The 14,346-nt window shown below is 42.4% G+C and overlaps 1 protein-coding gene and 2 pseudogenes across 3 annotated transcripts; all 3 read right to left on the minus strand.

Annotated features, from left to right (window-relative positions):
* Nucleotides 1-2,385: 2,385 nt before the first annotated feature.
* LOC148698947 (uncharacterized) lies at nt 2,386-5,823 on the minus strand. The gene has a single exon (XM_088691941.1). It carries the CDS (start codon nt 5,704-5,706, stop codon nt 3,298-3,300), a length of 2,409 nt encoding a protein of 802 aa, XP_088548067.1. The 5' UTR covers nt 5,707-5,823; the 3' UTR covers nt 2,386-3,297.
* Nucleotides 5,824-6,787: 964 nt separating this feature from the next.
* LOC148698948 (cytochrome P450 89A2 pseudogene) lies at nt 6,788-8,624 on the minus strand (annotated as a pseudogene). Its single transcript, XR_015961180.1, has one exon. The product of XR_015961180.1 is annotated as a cytochrome P450 89A2 pseudogene (transcript).
* A 190-nt stretch (nt 8,625-8,814) lies between these two features.
* LOC137721102 (cleavage and polyadenylation specificity factor subunit 2-like) lies at nt 8,815-13,716 on the minus strand (annotated as a pseudogene). Its single transcript, XR_015961179.1, has 18 exons — nt 13,436-13,716; nt 13,175-13,343; nt 12,861-12,957; nt 12,635-12,761; nt 12,398-12,513; nt 12,152-12,246; nt 11,894-12,045; nt 11,723-11,780; nt 11,529-11,635; nt 11,145-11,397; nt 10,764-10,948; nt 10,240-10,332; nt 10,047-10,151; nt 9,790-9,918; nt 9,651-9,695; nt 9,396-9,563; nt 9,152-9,226; nt 8,815-9,038 (listed from the first exon to the last, which is right to left on the minus strand). The product of XR_015961179.1 is annotated as a cleavage and polyadenylation specificity factor subunit 2-like (transcript).
* Nucleotides 13,717-14,346: the final 630 nt, after the last annotated feature.

Raw genomic sequence — 14,346 nt, forward strand, 5'->3', positions numbered from 1 at the left:
TGTTTCTCCCAAATTCAATTAGAAAACCCTTTTAATGTAAAACCAAGCTATAATGTTGATTTTACACTTCATTTCATGTGAGTGGCAAACTTGTAATTAATACAAGTTTGCTACCCCTCACCCTTATGGCCATATGTTGTTATTGGGCTTAATTGCCCATTTTGTTTTAGTTGTCATACAACTTAAACATAATGGGCCTTGTGGACCAAAACGTTTTTGTGCCCCGAAGCCCAAAACTAACTTAAACGCCCAATACGAACGTTTCGTATAATTAATTAACTATTTAATTAATCTTGACCATTCTTCAATTAAACCATTTAATTGCTTATCCATTTCATATAATTTCTTCACTTATATCCTTACTCGGTGTACGATCCATTAGGTTCCAATTAGCGAGGTAGTGGGCGATGTTACTCTTAACGATCGATTGTGAATTGAAACCACATTTCAATTCTCCCTTAAAATTAGTGTTTGCTAATCTTTAGGGCTTCCACAAACCATGGGTGACGCCTAGCAGCATGTCATGGTTACCCAAGCTAAGTAGAAGTGGTTGGAGAACCTATCCAGTTACAACTACAATGCAATACGGTCATTCTCTAATACAATACTCTTAATCACATTGTTTAAGTGATAGTTTGTTTCATGTCTACTATCCAATGTGATACTTCTCTATATGATTCAATTGAATAAGATTTGGAACAAGCTTCCTTAGTCATATTCATATGCTTTGGCCAAAGACTCTCGAATCATATCTTAGAGTATTCTCCTTCCACCATGGAAGGTTAGAGATCCCTTGTTGTGCATTCATATGCCTACATGACTAGATAGCTTGACCCCAACAATGCCGTGGACACTCCAATGGAATGCCGTTGACATAATCAAAGATCAAGGACCTAACCATTAGACATCAATGATGCCTCAGGTCAAAGGACTACTTTGCATATTGCAACTATTGAGTTCTCACATGACATGTATGTTCGAACTCTCGTTTGATCGTTGTTCAGTGTACTCGATTACTCTTTCGAGCACCTATGTGTTTGCCTTAGTGTCCAACACCAAATGACTTGAGACTAGTTCATACTCATGCTTGAGTCGACATAACACATACTAACCTTAGCGGATTGTCAATGCCCAATTGGCAATCCTATGGCTAGGAACGTTTTAGGAATGAACATAAGAGAAAGGTCTCGTTAATTTAACTAACTTAAATCACTTGTCTCTTAGATCAAATACATTCTTTGGATTCCCTTATTGCTTAAACACAAGATACTATAAATAGTGATTAACAATAAACTTTGCCCTCTATTAAACATATAAAAGTTTAACACAATAAGTATTCCAAAAAGCTATTACATCAAATAAGTTGCTTTGTGGGCATACTTCCAACAGTAGGAAGCTCTGGCGCTTGCACTTACGGACCAGGGTCAGGGCCCCGCTCCAGATTCTTCGACACCTCGGCGACGATGCGCCGAATCAGGCGCTCGTACAAAACCGGGGCCGCCGTGGCCAACCGGACCACGGTTCGGAGCTTCTGCGAGAGACGATCCATCTGCTTCCCCACCTCGGAGCACTCCAGCTTGAACGACTCCGACTCGTCGACAGCGGTCCGGACTCGCTCCACCAGCAGAATCGGGTACGACAGTTCGTCCTCTATTCGCCTCTCCTCCGAAGCCATCGCCCGCAGGAATTTCTACTGTGTGTTTTGTTTAGCAGAGGGCGAGTCAATGGAGTCGATGGCGAGTCAGCGGCCGAGTTAAAAATGCGGGGGTGCTGTGGAGAGGGACGCCTTTCCAGGTGGAGTTATAAATGGGGCAGACGAGGCTACCATGAGAAAAGCTTGAGTGGTCCAAATCGCGATCCGAATCCAAACAGAACCCATGCTTTTCAGCACACTCGTCGTCTTTCCGTAACAGATGACAGTTCGATTTAAAGTTCTGGTTGCTCATTGGTCTGGAGTTGACGAAGATCTGTACTGGAAGAGGTTGATGGATTTGAGCTTCTACAGCAAAGAAGGGGATTGAGTGATGATTCAGTGTAAGGGTGCTGTGATGGGGTTCTTACTTTCCTGGGTAGAATGGGACATCAGGCCCACCAATAATCTCAACGGCAACAACACCGGCCCACTGATAAAAGTCAGCTTAAGAGAGAATAGGGAACTGTTGCTTGATGGGTTTGGGCTTGATGACGAACCTGTTCGTCTGTAGTTTCTTCTGCTGCCGTTGCTGCTCTTTTTGTTTTGTTTTGTTTTTGTTTTTGTTTTTTTTTTTTTTTTTTTTTTTTGTTTATTATATATATATATATATATATATATATATTTTTTAGAAGAAGAAGAAGAAACTGTAATAATTTTTTTTTTTTTAATAAAGAAATTGTAATAAAATTGACTTTCTTTAATGAAACATTTATTTATTTATTTTGATGTGACTGTACTTGAAGTTTTGAAGTTTCAAGTTGCCTACGTACTCTTCCAAAGAAGAGATCAAGTCATAACGTAGTTCAAATGAGTGATGGTTTTTTATGATGATTTTGGTGATGATTTTGCTGTACACAGTTTATGCTCTTGCGGGCCAGGAGCGTTTGATGTCGCCTTTTATGCTCGTGCAGACCAGGAGCGTTTGATGTCGTTTGCAGTTTCAACTCGTGCAGACAAGGAGCTTTTGATGTCACCTTTTAGGCTCGTGCGAACGAGGAGCTTTTGGTGCCGTTTGCAGTTTCAGCTCATGCAGGCAAGGAGCGTCTTGGTGCCGTTTGCATTTTCAGCTCATGCAGACAAGGAGCGTTTGTTTGTCACCTTTTAGGCTCGTGCGAACGAGGAGCTTTTGGTGTCATTTGCAGTTTCAACTCGTGCAGACAAGGAGCTTTTGTTTGTCACCTTTTAGGCTCGTGCGAACGAGGAGCTTTTGGTTATCGCCTTTTAGGCTCGTGCGAACGAGGAGCTTTTGGTTATCGCCTTTTAGGCTTGTGCGAACGAGGAGCTTTTGGAATTTGTCAAACGATCTTAGAGAGGCGTTCCTTGCAATCTTTATAGCAAGGAGTTTTAACTGAGTGATTGCAGAAGTCTTTGGGGAAGAAATCGCGCATCGTGATGGCAACGGACGATCTTTGTGTCATAACTTCATCATCCTCAACACTTTCATGTAGCTTTGAAGGTTGACGGTAGCTGCTTTGCCCCCTTTCCGATTGGTGAACTTGTGGAGGAGACCTATGTTTCTTGTGCATTTTCTTTGGAGTGACATAAGTCCATCCTTCAACTTCACTTGACTTGACTGACATGGTTTTGGAGCATGCCCCCAGCGGTTAAGGTGAAGATTTTGAGTTCAAAGAGCCAGAAGTGACGGTGGTATAGTTTGACTTCACCACATCATTAAGATCTAGCTCGATGATCCCTTTCTGAGCCAACTTCATGATGAGATCTTTTAGCACAAAGCACTTTTCCGTCGGATGACTAATGAAGCGGTGGAATTTACAGTACCTTGGACTGTCAGTACGGTTCATATCTTCTGGCCGTTTGCACTCAGGTAGGTCGATCACCTTTTTGTCAAGCAAGTCTTTCAACATGGCAACCACGTCAGAGTCGGGGAATGGATAAGTCTTCTCCTCAAGCTCCTTCAAAGTGCGTCTACGTATCTCTTGATCACGAAAAGCTTCGGTTTGAATCGCCTTGCTTCGTGTATGGATTTTGACTGGAGTTGTGTTGACCGTCATTGCTTCCTTGGTGGGTTTCCACGCAGCCTTATCCACCTTTGGCCCCAAAACTTTGTCATTCTTGTAGTCGGCGACCTGTTCTTTCTTCCCATGACGGGTGATGCTTAACTCCATATCATGGGCGCGGGTGGCTAACTCCTCAAATGTTCGTGGTTTGATGCCTTGAAGGATGTAGTGTAGTCCCCACTGCATGCCTTGAACGCACATCTCAATGGCGGAGGTTTCAGAAAGCCGATCTTTGCAATCCAGACTTAAGGAGCGCCATCTATTTATGTAGTTGACGACAGGTTCATCTCTCCACTGTTTCGTACTGGTCAGCTCTAGCATGCTTACAGTACGACGAGTGCTGTAGAAACGGTTGAGGAATTCCCTTTCTAGCTGGTCCCAACTGTTGATAGACTCAGGTTCGAGGTCAGTGTACCAGTCAAAAACGTTACTTTTCAGCGAACGCACGAACTGTTTGACGAGGTAGTCTCCTTCTGTCCCAGCATTGTTGCAAGTTTCAATGAAATGGGCGACATGTTGCTTCGGGTTGCCTTTTCCATCGAACTGCATGAATTTTGGGGGCTGATAACCCCTTGGCATCTTCAAAGCATCAATCTTCTTGGAGTAAGGCTTTGAGTACAGTACGGAGTCATGCGAGCTTCCTTCGTACTGTGTCTTGACAGTGCTTGCGATCATCTCCTGTAGCTGCTGGATAGAGAGAGATCCCATGAATGCCGTTGCTTGGTCTAGCTTCGGCTTCTCTTCAACTTTCTCCGCTGGTGGCTCCTCTTCTTCGTCGTCTTCTTTCTTTATTAGGCCAACACTTGGGTCGACTTTCACGTCGGGCAGCGCATCTAGTTGGTTGACGAGTGCGGCAATCTGCAAGTCCTTCTCTTCCACAGTCCGTGTGAGCTTTGCGATTGCTTCATTCATTCGAGCTAGCTGCTCCTCGATTGAAGTTGCTCCAGTGGTCATAACTTGCATGGTTGTACTGCCGCTCGAATCAGCGTCGGAGAATAGGGACTCTGAGTATTTCCTCGGGCTTTCGTCTTCTTTACCTTCTTGAACCGTGATGTAGAAAACATCTTGGATCTCCTCTTCAGTGCCGTTCTCTTGGGTTTGTTGGCATGAAGATTTGCCAGTGTGGACGATAATGTGCCTCCTTACCTTCAGTGGTCCTTTTGTGTCGACCTCTAGGATTGCTTGGCGCTTCATCCTTGAAGGAATCAAGCTTCGAGCGTCGTCTTTTTCTCCTAACCCATCGAGCTTTTCTTCCTTTGGTGTTGTCTTCCTCTTTCCAAAAGGCTTACCATCATCTTCAAATCTTTCTGAAGCTGATCGTCGCAGAGGAGAGATAGCTGTGTTGCTTTGTTTCTTAGGCTTTAACAACCTTTCAAAAACAGAGCTTTGGGATGTCGGCGCGTTAAGCCTCTTGAAGACAGAGGTTCGATCTTGACCACCAATGCGATTAAGCACTGAAGTTCTGGAGCTTGAATGGCTCATCCTATCGAAGACCGACGTCCGAGGGGAGGGTTTAGGCTCTTCTTGGTCTTGTTCAATGCTCACGCTGATGTGTTGAACGCTAGCTTTCTTCACTTTGCTTGAAATCTTCACGGGTGCATTTGGTGTGAAGCCAAGTCCAGCTTTGTTGTTGTCAACTCCATAATCATGCTCCTTCAACTTCTTTTGAGTCTCGGTGAGGTCGCGATCTTTGTCGTTGACGGTGTTTGAAACCTTCTTTCCAAGATTTGAAGAGGAAGCAAAGTCATGCCCAGCCTTTAACATGAGTTCGTAGGCATTTGGGTTGAAGCCTTCTTCGGTCCTCTTAGTTGGAAGAGAGCTTGGTTTCACTATGACACCATGTTGCGCCTCCAGACGGTTGATGAGTCCGGCGGTTTGCAAGTTTTTCTCCTCTGCAGTCTTTATCAGCCTTGCAATTGTTTCCTTCATCTGAACCAGCTGTTTTTCAATGGAGGTAGTGCCGATAGTCATGACTTGTTCTTTGTTTGAAGCCATGGACTGTGCTTGAATATCTTGAACGGAGACAGAGATGAGAGGTAGAGATGGTCCCACTGGGCGTGCCAAATTTGTAAACACGAAAAATTCCTGAAACAAGAAACAAGAATACGTGCACAAAATATATTTTTTGTGTTAATGATTTTGGGGTTACAATCTCTTTGTAATTTGATCCTCTGATTCTATCTTCGTAGGGTGAAGGTTTGTGGATGAGCTGTTGATCCAAAGGGCCGTCGGGGCTTGATCTAGGGATGAACAGTTGATGAACGGATCTTCGAGGGCTTTTGGGCTTGATCTTGAAGACTGGATGTATGGATTTCTTCAAGGGCTTTTGGGCTTGATCTTGAAGGTTGATGGATGAGCGGATCTTCAAGGGCTTTTGGGCTTAATCTTGAAGAACGATTGGATGTGTGGATTTGTTGAGGTTGTTGATCCAAATGGCCGTTGGGGCTTGATCTTAGGATGAACGGATGATGAACACTTTCTTCAAGGGGCCGTCGGGGCTTGATCTTGAGTTGGTGAAAGTTCTTCAGGGGCCGTTGGGGCTTGACCTTTGAAGGAGGATTTGACGAAGAACGAAGAGTGTTTTCTTGATCCTTCGGGATTTGCTTGAGAGCTTTAGAGTTTCGAGGCTTCAAGGTTTTGGTGTGATGTAAATTCCTTTCCTTCTTTCTTTTTTTTTCTTCTCTTCCCTTCAAAATGAATGCCTTGGCCTCCTATTTATAGAATTCCAAAACTTGATTTTTGGATTTAAATAATCAGATGAAATAAATCATTTCTGCCAGGTATTGACACGTGTCCTATTTGATGACTTTTCCAATTTATTTCGATTTTTCGTTGAGTCATACGCTACATGTAAAATTTATGTGACACGTGAGCGTTGAAATTTTAATTATTGGTCAACATTCATTTCACCGAAATTTCGATGTCTACAGTTGTAGCTTAACCCTATCTCTGGGGCTCAAAACATGAAGTTGAAAACTTGAGATTACTTCAGATGACGAATTTTGGGGACGAAGCATAGTCTAACAAATTAAGCAATGAAAGGAAATGGTACATGGACACCTTTGTCGGAAAGAAGTTGTCTTCAAAGAGTTGTTTATTCTTCTACTTCGATACATTCGAAGGTAAAAACAAAAACACTACTCCACCGAATTTGTTCAGACCACAGTAACTTGGATTTCGAATTGGTCATCAGCCAAGTACGGCTTCTCTGACAGGGATTAGTACAGAATTTTCACACGTATTAAATTCTAGGGATTACGTGGGCTTGCAATGGATTCTTCATCACTATAGTAGACTCCTGCTTCTCTGACAGGTCCACGTCATCTCCCTCGACAGCTCTCCACTCAAATTTCCACAACAAATTCGCCACAAAGTACTCCAGGTGAAGCACCGCCAATCCCGACGCAGGACAGGACCTCCTCCCTGCCCCAAACGGCATCATCTTAATCTCCCTGCTCCCCGTCAAATCGAACCCTTCTTCTTCTCCGCCGCTGCTCAAGAACCTCTCCGGCTTGAACGCCATGGGATCTTCCCACACTTGCGGGTCCCAGCCTATATCCGCAACCATGAAATTAACACTCCCGTTCTTGGGCACCACGTGTCCGCCCAAAACCACGTCATGCGTCACCGCGTGGGGCAGCACAAAGTGCCCCGGCGGGTGGCGCCTCAGCCCCTCCAAGATCACGGCTTTCAGATACGGCAGCTTGTGCAGGACCTCCTCCCGCACCTCATCCTCCGTTTCTCCCATCACCCCTTTAATCTGCATAAACAGCTTCTCCTGAACTTGCGGGTACTTCACTACATTGGCCATGATCCACTGCAGCGCGGTGGAAGTCGTGTCGGTGCCGGCGTTCAGAAACTCTGAGCAGAGGCTGACCATTTCTCCCTCCGAAAGCTTCCGCTTTTCGTTGCCGTCGGGAAGCTCGAGGTCCAGCAGCGTATCAGTATACGACAACACAAATTCATCGTCTTTGTCGTCGTTTTTGCTGCCCTGCTTTGCCTTGTTTTGTCGTGCTCGAATCAGAGGGAGGAGCACTTCTCGTCGTTCCTCGAGGATTTTGAAGAATTGCCGCCACCGATTTTTGAAGATAATCTTGGTCAATTTAGGCATGAAATTGAGGATATTGAACCGCCCGGAACTCAAAAGTAGTTGGCGCTGCACCCGCTCGATTTCTTTGATTTGCTCTTCGTTCAATTTGTCACCGAAGCACATCAGAACCAGGAGGCAGAACATGGCGTATTGGAAGTGGTCGACCACCCTGACGCCGGCGCCGGTGCCAGTGGCTTCGGAGTGGGATTGAGACTCGGTTTTGAGGCGGTTGACGAGGATGTCGAGAACCCATTTGCGGGCATTGCCGTAGGATTTGACGCGGGAAGGGTGAAGGATTTCGGAGGTGAGGTTGCGGCGGAGGAGGCGCCAAGTGGGGCCGTACATGGCGGAGCTGATGTTGTGCTGGTTGCTGCTGGCGTACTTGTTGGTGGCCGAGGCCCGGGGGCGGTCGGCGAACACGGCGCCGTTCTGGATTAAGGCCTGGTGGACGAGGGAGCGGTCGGCGATGAAGACGGCGGGGCGGGAGCCGATGCGGAGGGAGATGATGGGCCCGTATTTGGCCTTGAGTTTGAGGATGATAGACTCGAGCTCCGAGAAGGATTTGAAGAGGAATAAGAAGCCGCCGATGACGGGGAAGAAGCGGGGCCCGGGAGGGAGCTTGGGTTTGGAGATGGAAGTGGGTAGGAATAGGGAAAGAAGGGGTTTGAGGAGGAAGGAGACGCAGAAGGCGATGAGGATCAGGATCCAGGTTTCCATGGTCAACCGTCGGCAATCAGACAAAGGGCAAATGAGTTTGCTTAATAAATTGTTAGTTTCCATATTTTATAAAGAGACGAATAAAGCTCCTTTGCTGACCAACGTTGATGTTGACCTGGAGATCAACTCTTGTCACGTTTACTTGTCATGTTTGCCGCATTATCCCGACTCACTGCATATTGTGACGTAAAAAAGTTAAAATGTCTAACTGTGATTCGTTTGTGATGTTTTGTTTATTTGAATATGATTTACTTGAACTGTCAATTTGTTTCGAAGATTTGAACAGAATTGACAACTTCAACGGAAAATATGTCCTTTATTTAAATTAAACTTTAGTGTGTTTCATGAAATCACTATAAATTAACATCACGATTAAATGACGGTTTATCCGAAGGCGTTTGATATTATGTATCTCTACTTAAAGCAAATAAAATTGTGAGTAGAGATACTCCTGGATCTTGTAATAATCCTCACATAAGGGGCCTTCGATCACAATTTGTTGGGTGCCGGAACCACCACCCTACAAAAAAGATTAAAAAAATATAAATACGCTAGTCAGATTTTCCATCTGCAAAAATGCAACTGTTGTACCAAAAACTTGGGTGCTAATACTGTTATCTGTATCTGACGAACCTTTTGGCTTGCATCCCCCACTTTGCGTAATGTCACATATTCACCGCATCTCAGTGCCCCACCAGCAAATTCAACCTATCAAGGAAATCAGATCAAGATCGTTGTAAACACAGTAGTTCCATAGAGCTTCACCTTTTCTCTGGGCTTCAAAACATGTAGTTGAGAACGTGAGATTATTTCACATAACGAATTTTGGTGACGAAACATATAGTCCAACAAATTAAGCAATGAACGGAAATCATACCTGAACACCCTCGTCGGAAAGAAATTGCTTGAAATTAGCCATTTTTAAGTCACCAACAAGGACAGATTCATGCGGTGGAGGCGGGGTTGAGAGGGGTTGTAAAGATAGCATTTCATTTTCTGTCTTTCCTGCCTCAGAATCAACCCAAGCTATTTCGTAATCTCCGAGCTGTGCTTGTAATTACATCAAGATGGTGAGGAGGATATGATTACGATATAGACAACGTAAAGTGAATCTTGATGCTCTCATGCTTACCTTTTTAAAGAGAACGTTACTCATTAACTTCTCAGACAGTTGGACCTGCATTTCAAATAATGCAAAATTAATTAAATTAGGATTTCTGAATCGCGGATTAACAAAGAAATCAGATTTTTCTTTCTTTTTAAGATTTTACCTTATAAGCACATAAGTCAGAAGTGACATCAGTTGTTTCAATTTGAGGAGCATAAACATGCGGGCAAACATGTTTCAAGCAGTGTTGCTTCAAATGTTCCGTGGCCTCAGCTGTTCCGTGAACCAAAACCTCCAGGAAAAATAAAAACACATACCATACCATAAGGTTAATTTTATGTTTAAGTGAAAAAACACTTCGGGACAATCAAATGATTATTCCAAAGACAGTTATAACATAGATTCAATTAGTAAACTTACAAGGTTTAGAGGAGCCAATGCCATATGGGAAAGAATTGATTTGATAGATCTTGCATCAGAACGGCCCTCAAAGTCCATATAAATCAATGAACACTTCACTTGAACCTGGATTAGAGAAGAAACCGGAAGAGAACATGGTTTCAGTTGATGTCAAGATTGATAAAACTATAAACTAATTTAGCAGACTTCTTACCGTCAATTCAGTCGATACAACTTTTGAAGGCCTCGTGTCGAGTATCAAACTAGCAGAGCCTTCGTCAAGTTTTCCATCCACATCACCACCAACCTGAGGCAGATGAAATGTTAATATAATGAAGGATAATGGTATGTACAAATCTCTGTAAAAAAAAAAAAAAAAACTGACAACAATTTGACATAGTGGACCAGAGGAAGAAAAAAATTGATGGCAAGCAATATAGCTAACATGCCCGGAAGAATCATGGAGGAGATCCCACTACTAGTCTTATATACACATCAAGAATCTGGCAATGATGGGCAATGCTAAACAATATTCCTCATCCAACATTTAACCTTTAATAAGGATGGTTTTCGGAGGACCTCATCTCAACCTTCCAACATCACATAAGACATGAGACCATTCTTATCCATGTTTTATCCCCACAAACCGAGTCAGAATGTAAATAACTCAGACTTAAAAGAACAATAATCCAACTTGGAAGAAATCAAAGAATATGATGATTCACAATAAAAACTTACAGGCATAGCTCCATGGTCCATGTCTTCATCTTTTATGACATAATCATCCGGATTTATAACTTCACCAAAGTCATCCCACTCAGAATTATTCTCATAGAAGGGGAACATGGGGTCAACACTGGTTGAGGGAGAAGTAAATCCATCTATTAACATGTCCTGGTATCCACCACCATGTGGACCTACTGCTGCAACAAATAATCACAAAAGCTTCTCAGAAGAAAGAACTTGCGCTGAAAGCTTCAAATTACAAAGGTCAAAGGAATGAGTAAATGCTTTGACGCTCATTCCAAATAGAACATGTCCATTTAAAGAAAGTTTCTCAGATGCTTACAAGCATCATTCAAAAGATTGGCAGCAAACAGAAATTGTCTTCAAACCTACCATCCGGCAAAGGATGTGTATTGCTAGCATCAATGATCATTGGATCACTCGTGTTGACATCAGCCCCATGAAAAGCTTTTGATTCCTCCTCTTTTATCAAACTAGCCTTTAGAGCTTCTTCCTTTCTGATTCTGTTCTGCTCTTCTTCATAAGCAATTAGTTCATCCCCAACCAAAGGGACCCTTTTGGATATGGTAACCTTAACAGCTTTTGGAGGCGGATCTGCCTGAAGCATGTGAGCTAAACTTCCAAACTACATAAACAGCTGAAGGTGTCAACATATGGTGCCTATTAATGCAAAAAAAGAAAAAAGAAACAAAGAATCTAGAATGCTAATCATAACATTTAACGCCTGAAAATAATAGTTATGTCCAGATAGGATACCTGGGCTCGTTCGTAAAAAGCACAAGATTCTTGGCATCATTTGCCCATTCAACAAATATATCATGAGAGAAACCAGCTTCTAAACTGGCCATGGATGCTAAAACAACCTGTATTGGAAGAATGTGTCATAGTCATTCAAATGGGTAGGCAAACTAGAGATAAAATACTAATGTATATATGCCTATATGGTACACCTTGGGACCATCAGGAGCATTGTCAAGTTCACTCTTGTTAACTAAAAGTCTGATTTGCCTGCAAATGTTCGCAAACATACATGGTAAATTGTTCAGAAACAATAATATTCCACTTAGTGAATCAAAATTTCAAATAGTCAAGAGTGAACATATATAGAAAAGACCACTTACTTCAAATTAAAAACATTCTCACGCGTCTTCTCAAAGGACTTTGCTATAGCATCACTCATCCACTCAAGGAAACTTTTTACGTAATCGATTGTGCTTGATGCAACGTATGTTAGGAAGAAGATGGGATAGTTCAAATTTTCCTCTGTCCAACACTGCAATTGATGGGAAGAACCAAAGTTAATAAATGCAACATACATGACAAGAGAAAACTGTTCTGTTGCTGTAATAAGGATAGAAAACAGCACTCATCTCCCCTACCGATTCCAATATCTGGACAAGTTCCATAACCCACCCGGCAGTATCAACAGGTAATAGCACATTCCCATCAGATCGCAGAGTCTTCTTTATAGTATCTGAAATAATAACCAGAAACTAACAGTTAAAGAATAAAAGAACCTCATATAGATAGTTGTTTGTTCCATACATGTTCTGCAACAGGAAAAACAGAAATAATGAAGAGAAGAAAAAACTTCAATTCCTGGTTCGTAAGAGTAGTTAAGAGACCTGTAAATTCCTTGTCCTTTTGGCGTCTCTAAGGCTGATTGTTCAAAGCATTGTAGGCATCTGTTATCAGAACAGCAGGGCGTACGAAGGCTGATTGATTAATTCCATTCAAATGCCTGATGAAAATCACAGCAGTAAGCAGTTCAAAATCATCAATCTCTATTCCAAAACATCATCTACACATACAACCAACCAAATTTCCAGTGGCAGTTGAAAAAAAAAAAGAGCGAAAATTACTTCTCTTTTCGATGGTTGAAGTCCACGGCATATATAACATCCTCTCCATCCTTTGTTATCTTCCAGGCGGAACCACCCAAGAGATGTCCAGACACATGGGAAGAAATCACAATGCCCTCTCCTTTGCCTACAAACTATATACTAATATACAATCATATCCACTCCACCAATACTTATATATTAATTATGAACAATGTATACTAATAATTAGGGTTTATGGGCATACCAGAAAGATGGTGATTTTGTGCATAGGTTAATCTGGTGACATTTTGGAATGCAGAATCAATGTCATCTAGTGTAAAAAGCTCAAAGTCCGATACTTGCTGCAAAATTAAACAAAAATTAAAACAAAATTAAAAATCCAAATACATCCAATCTTTGAAAGCGGCTTGTAGCTCCGTTTATCAAGAGCATTCACCCTTACACCCGTCGCTTCCGAGTTCGAGTCCCCCCTTCCCCAATATCGATTGTATGAATAAAAAATACATACAAACTTTAAATTAGCATCAATTGTGATTTGTGAATTGAATGTGGAGCTACCTTGCGAGAGAGGAACTGATCATACATAGTGAGGAGACCTAATCTGTAAACCGGCTCGGTGGAGAAGACGGGAGCTGACAGGCCGAGCTGCTTCATGGCGTACGGAAGCGCGCCGAGGTGAAGTGTATCCGGATGCGACAGCAAGACTGCATCCACCGTCGAAGCTACCCTGCAAACACCGCATTTCCGCCATTGAAGCTCCGAACAGAAGCAGGAATGCGAGAAAGAGACTGAACTGGAGAGAGAGAGCGAGAGAGAGACCTGGAGAGGGGTTGAAGGAGGGAGGGGTCGAAGTGGTCGTTCCAGCCGCAGTCGATGAAGAAGTTGAAGCCGTCGATTGAGACCAAATACGACAGCGGATTCTCGTTATATACGCTGCACAGCGGCGTCACCTGAACTGAAGTTCCCATTCGAATTTTTCTTCCGAGAGTTTCCCTCTCTTCAAATCTCTGCAACTCCGGCGGGTGAAATGTTTGTTGCTGACGGCACCGTTTCTGGTTGCCTTCTCTCGAATGGAACACGACAAGTCGTTTCTTACTTTTTTTTTTTTTTTTGGTCTATTGCTTTTTTTTAGGGGCCTTAATTTGAGAGTATGATATCCAGATCATGAACAGTGTATCGATATGCAAATTTATAGTAATATTGATGGACATATCGATATTAGTTGTTTTCAACGGGATTCCTTCCGGATCCAAAGAAATTGAACCCACTAATCAATGAATTCGGACCGTTAAAATTTGATTTAATGACTAAAATTATTATAATTTTTAGAAGAGCCTGTCGTTTGATCAAATTTCAACAATTCGGATTCATTGATTAATGGACTCAGTTTATTGGGATCCGGTTCCGTTTTCAACAAAAATTATGGAAATTTGTAATGGAGTGAGTATTATCCATATTCAGATTTAATCGAAATTAGAGATAATTTTCTCAAAAAAAATTCAAAAGTTCAAAATCTATAATGGCTTCTGACAAAATTTTTGTATTGTATCAGTAAATATTATCGATATTCATTGATTTTCCTATATCTCACCCATATAAGATGAAGTTTGCTTCCACCCCATTTCCATATCTCCGTGATTTTTTAATATTTCGACAGATATATCGACAATTTCATGGATAGTTTTAACAATACCCATGAATCACAATAGAAGCATTTTAAAAATCTGGAT

This window comes from Pyrus communis, chromosome 1 (genome assembly GCF_041283825.1).
Source record: "Pyrus communis isolate YQ-2024b chromosome 1, ASM4128382v1, whole genome shotgun sequence".
Lineage (NCBI taxonomy): Eukaryota > Viridiplantae > Streptophyta > Magnoliopsida > Rosales > Rosaceae > Pyrus > Pyrus communis.

Excerpts from the sequence above, each read along its gene's own strand:
- LOC148698947 (XM_088691941.1), bottom strand. The coding sequence starts at position 5,706 with ATGGCTTCAAACAAAGAACAAGTCATGACTATCGGCACTACCTCCATT.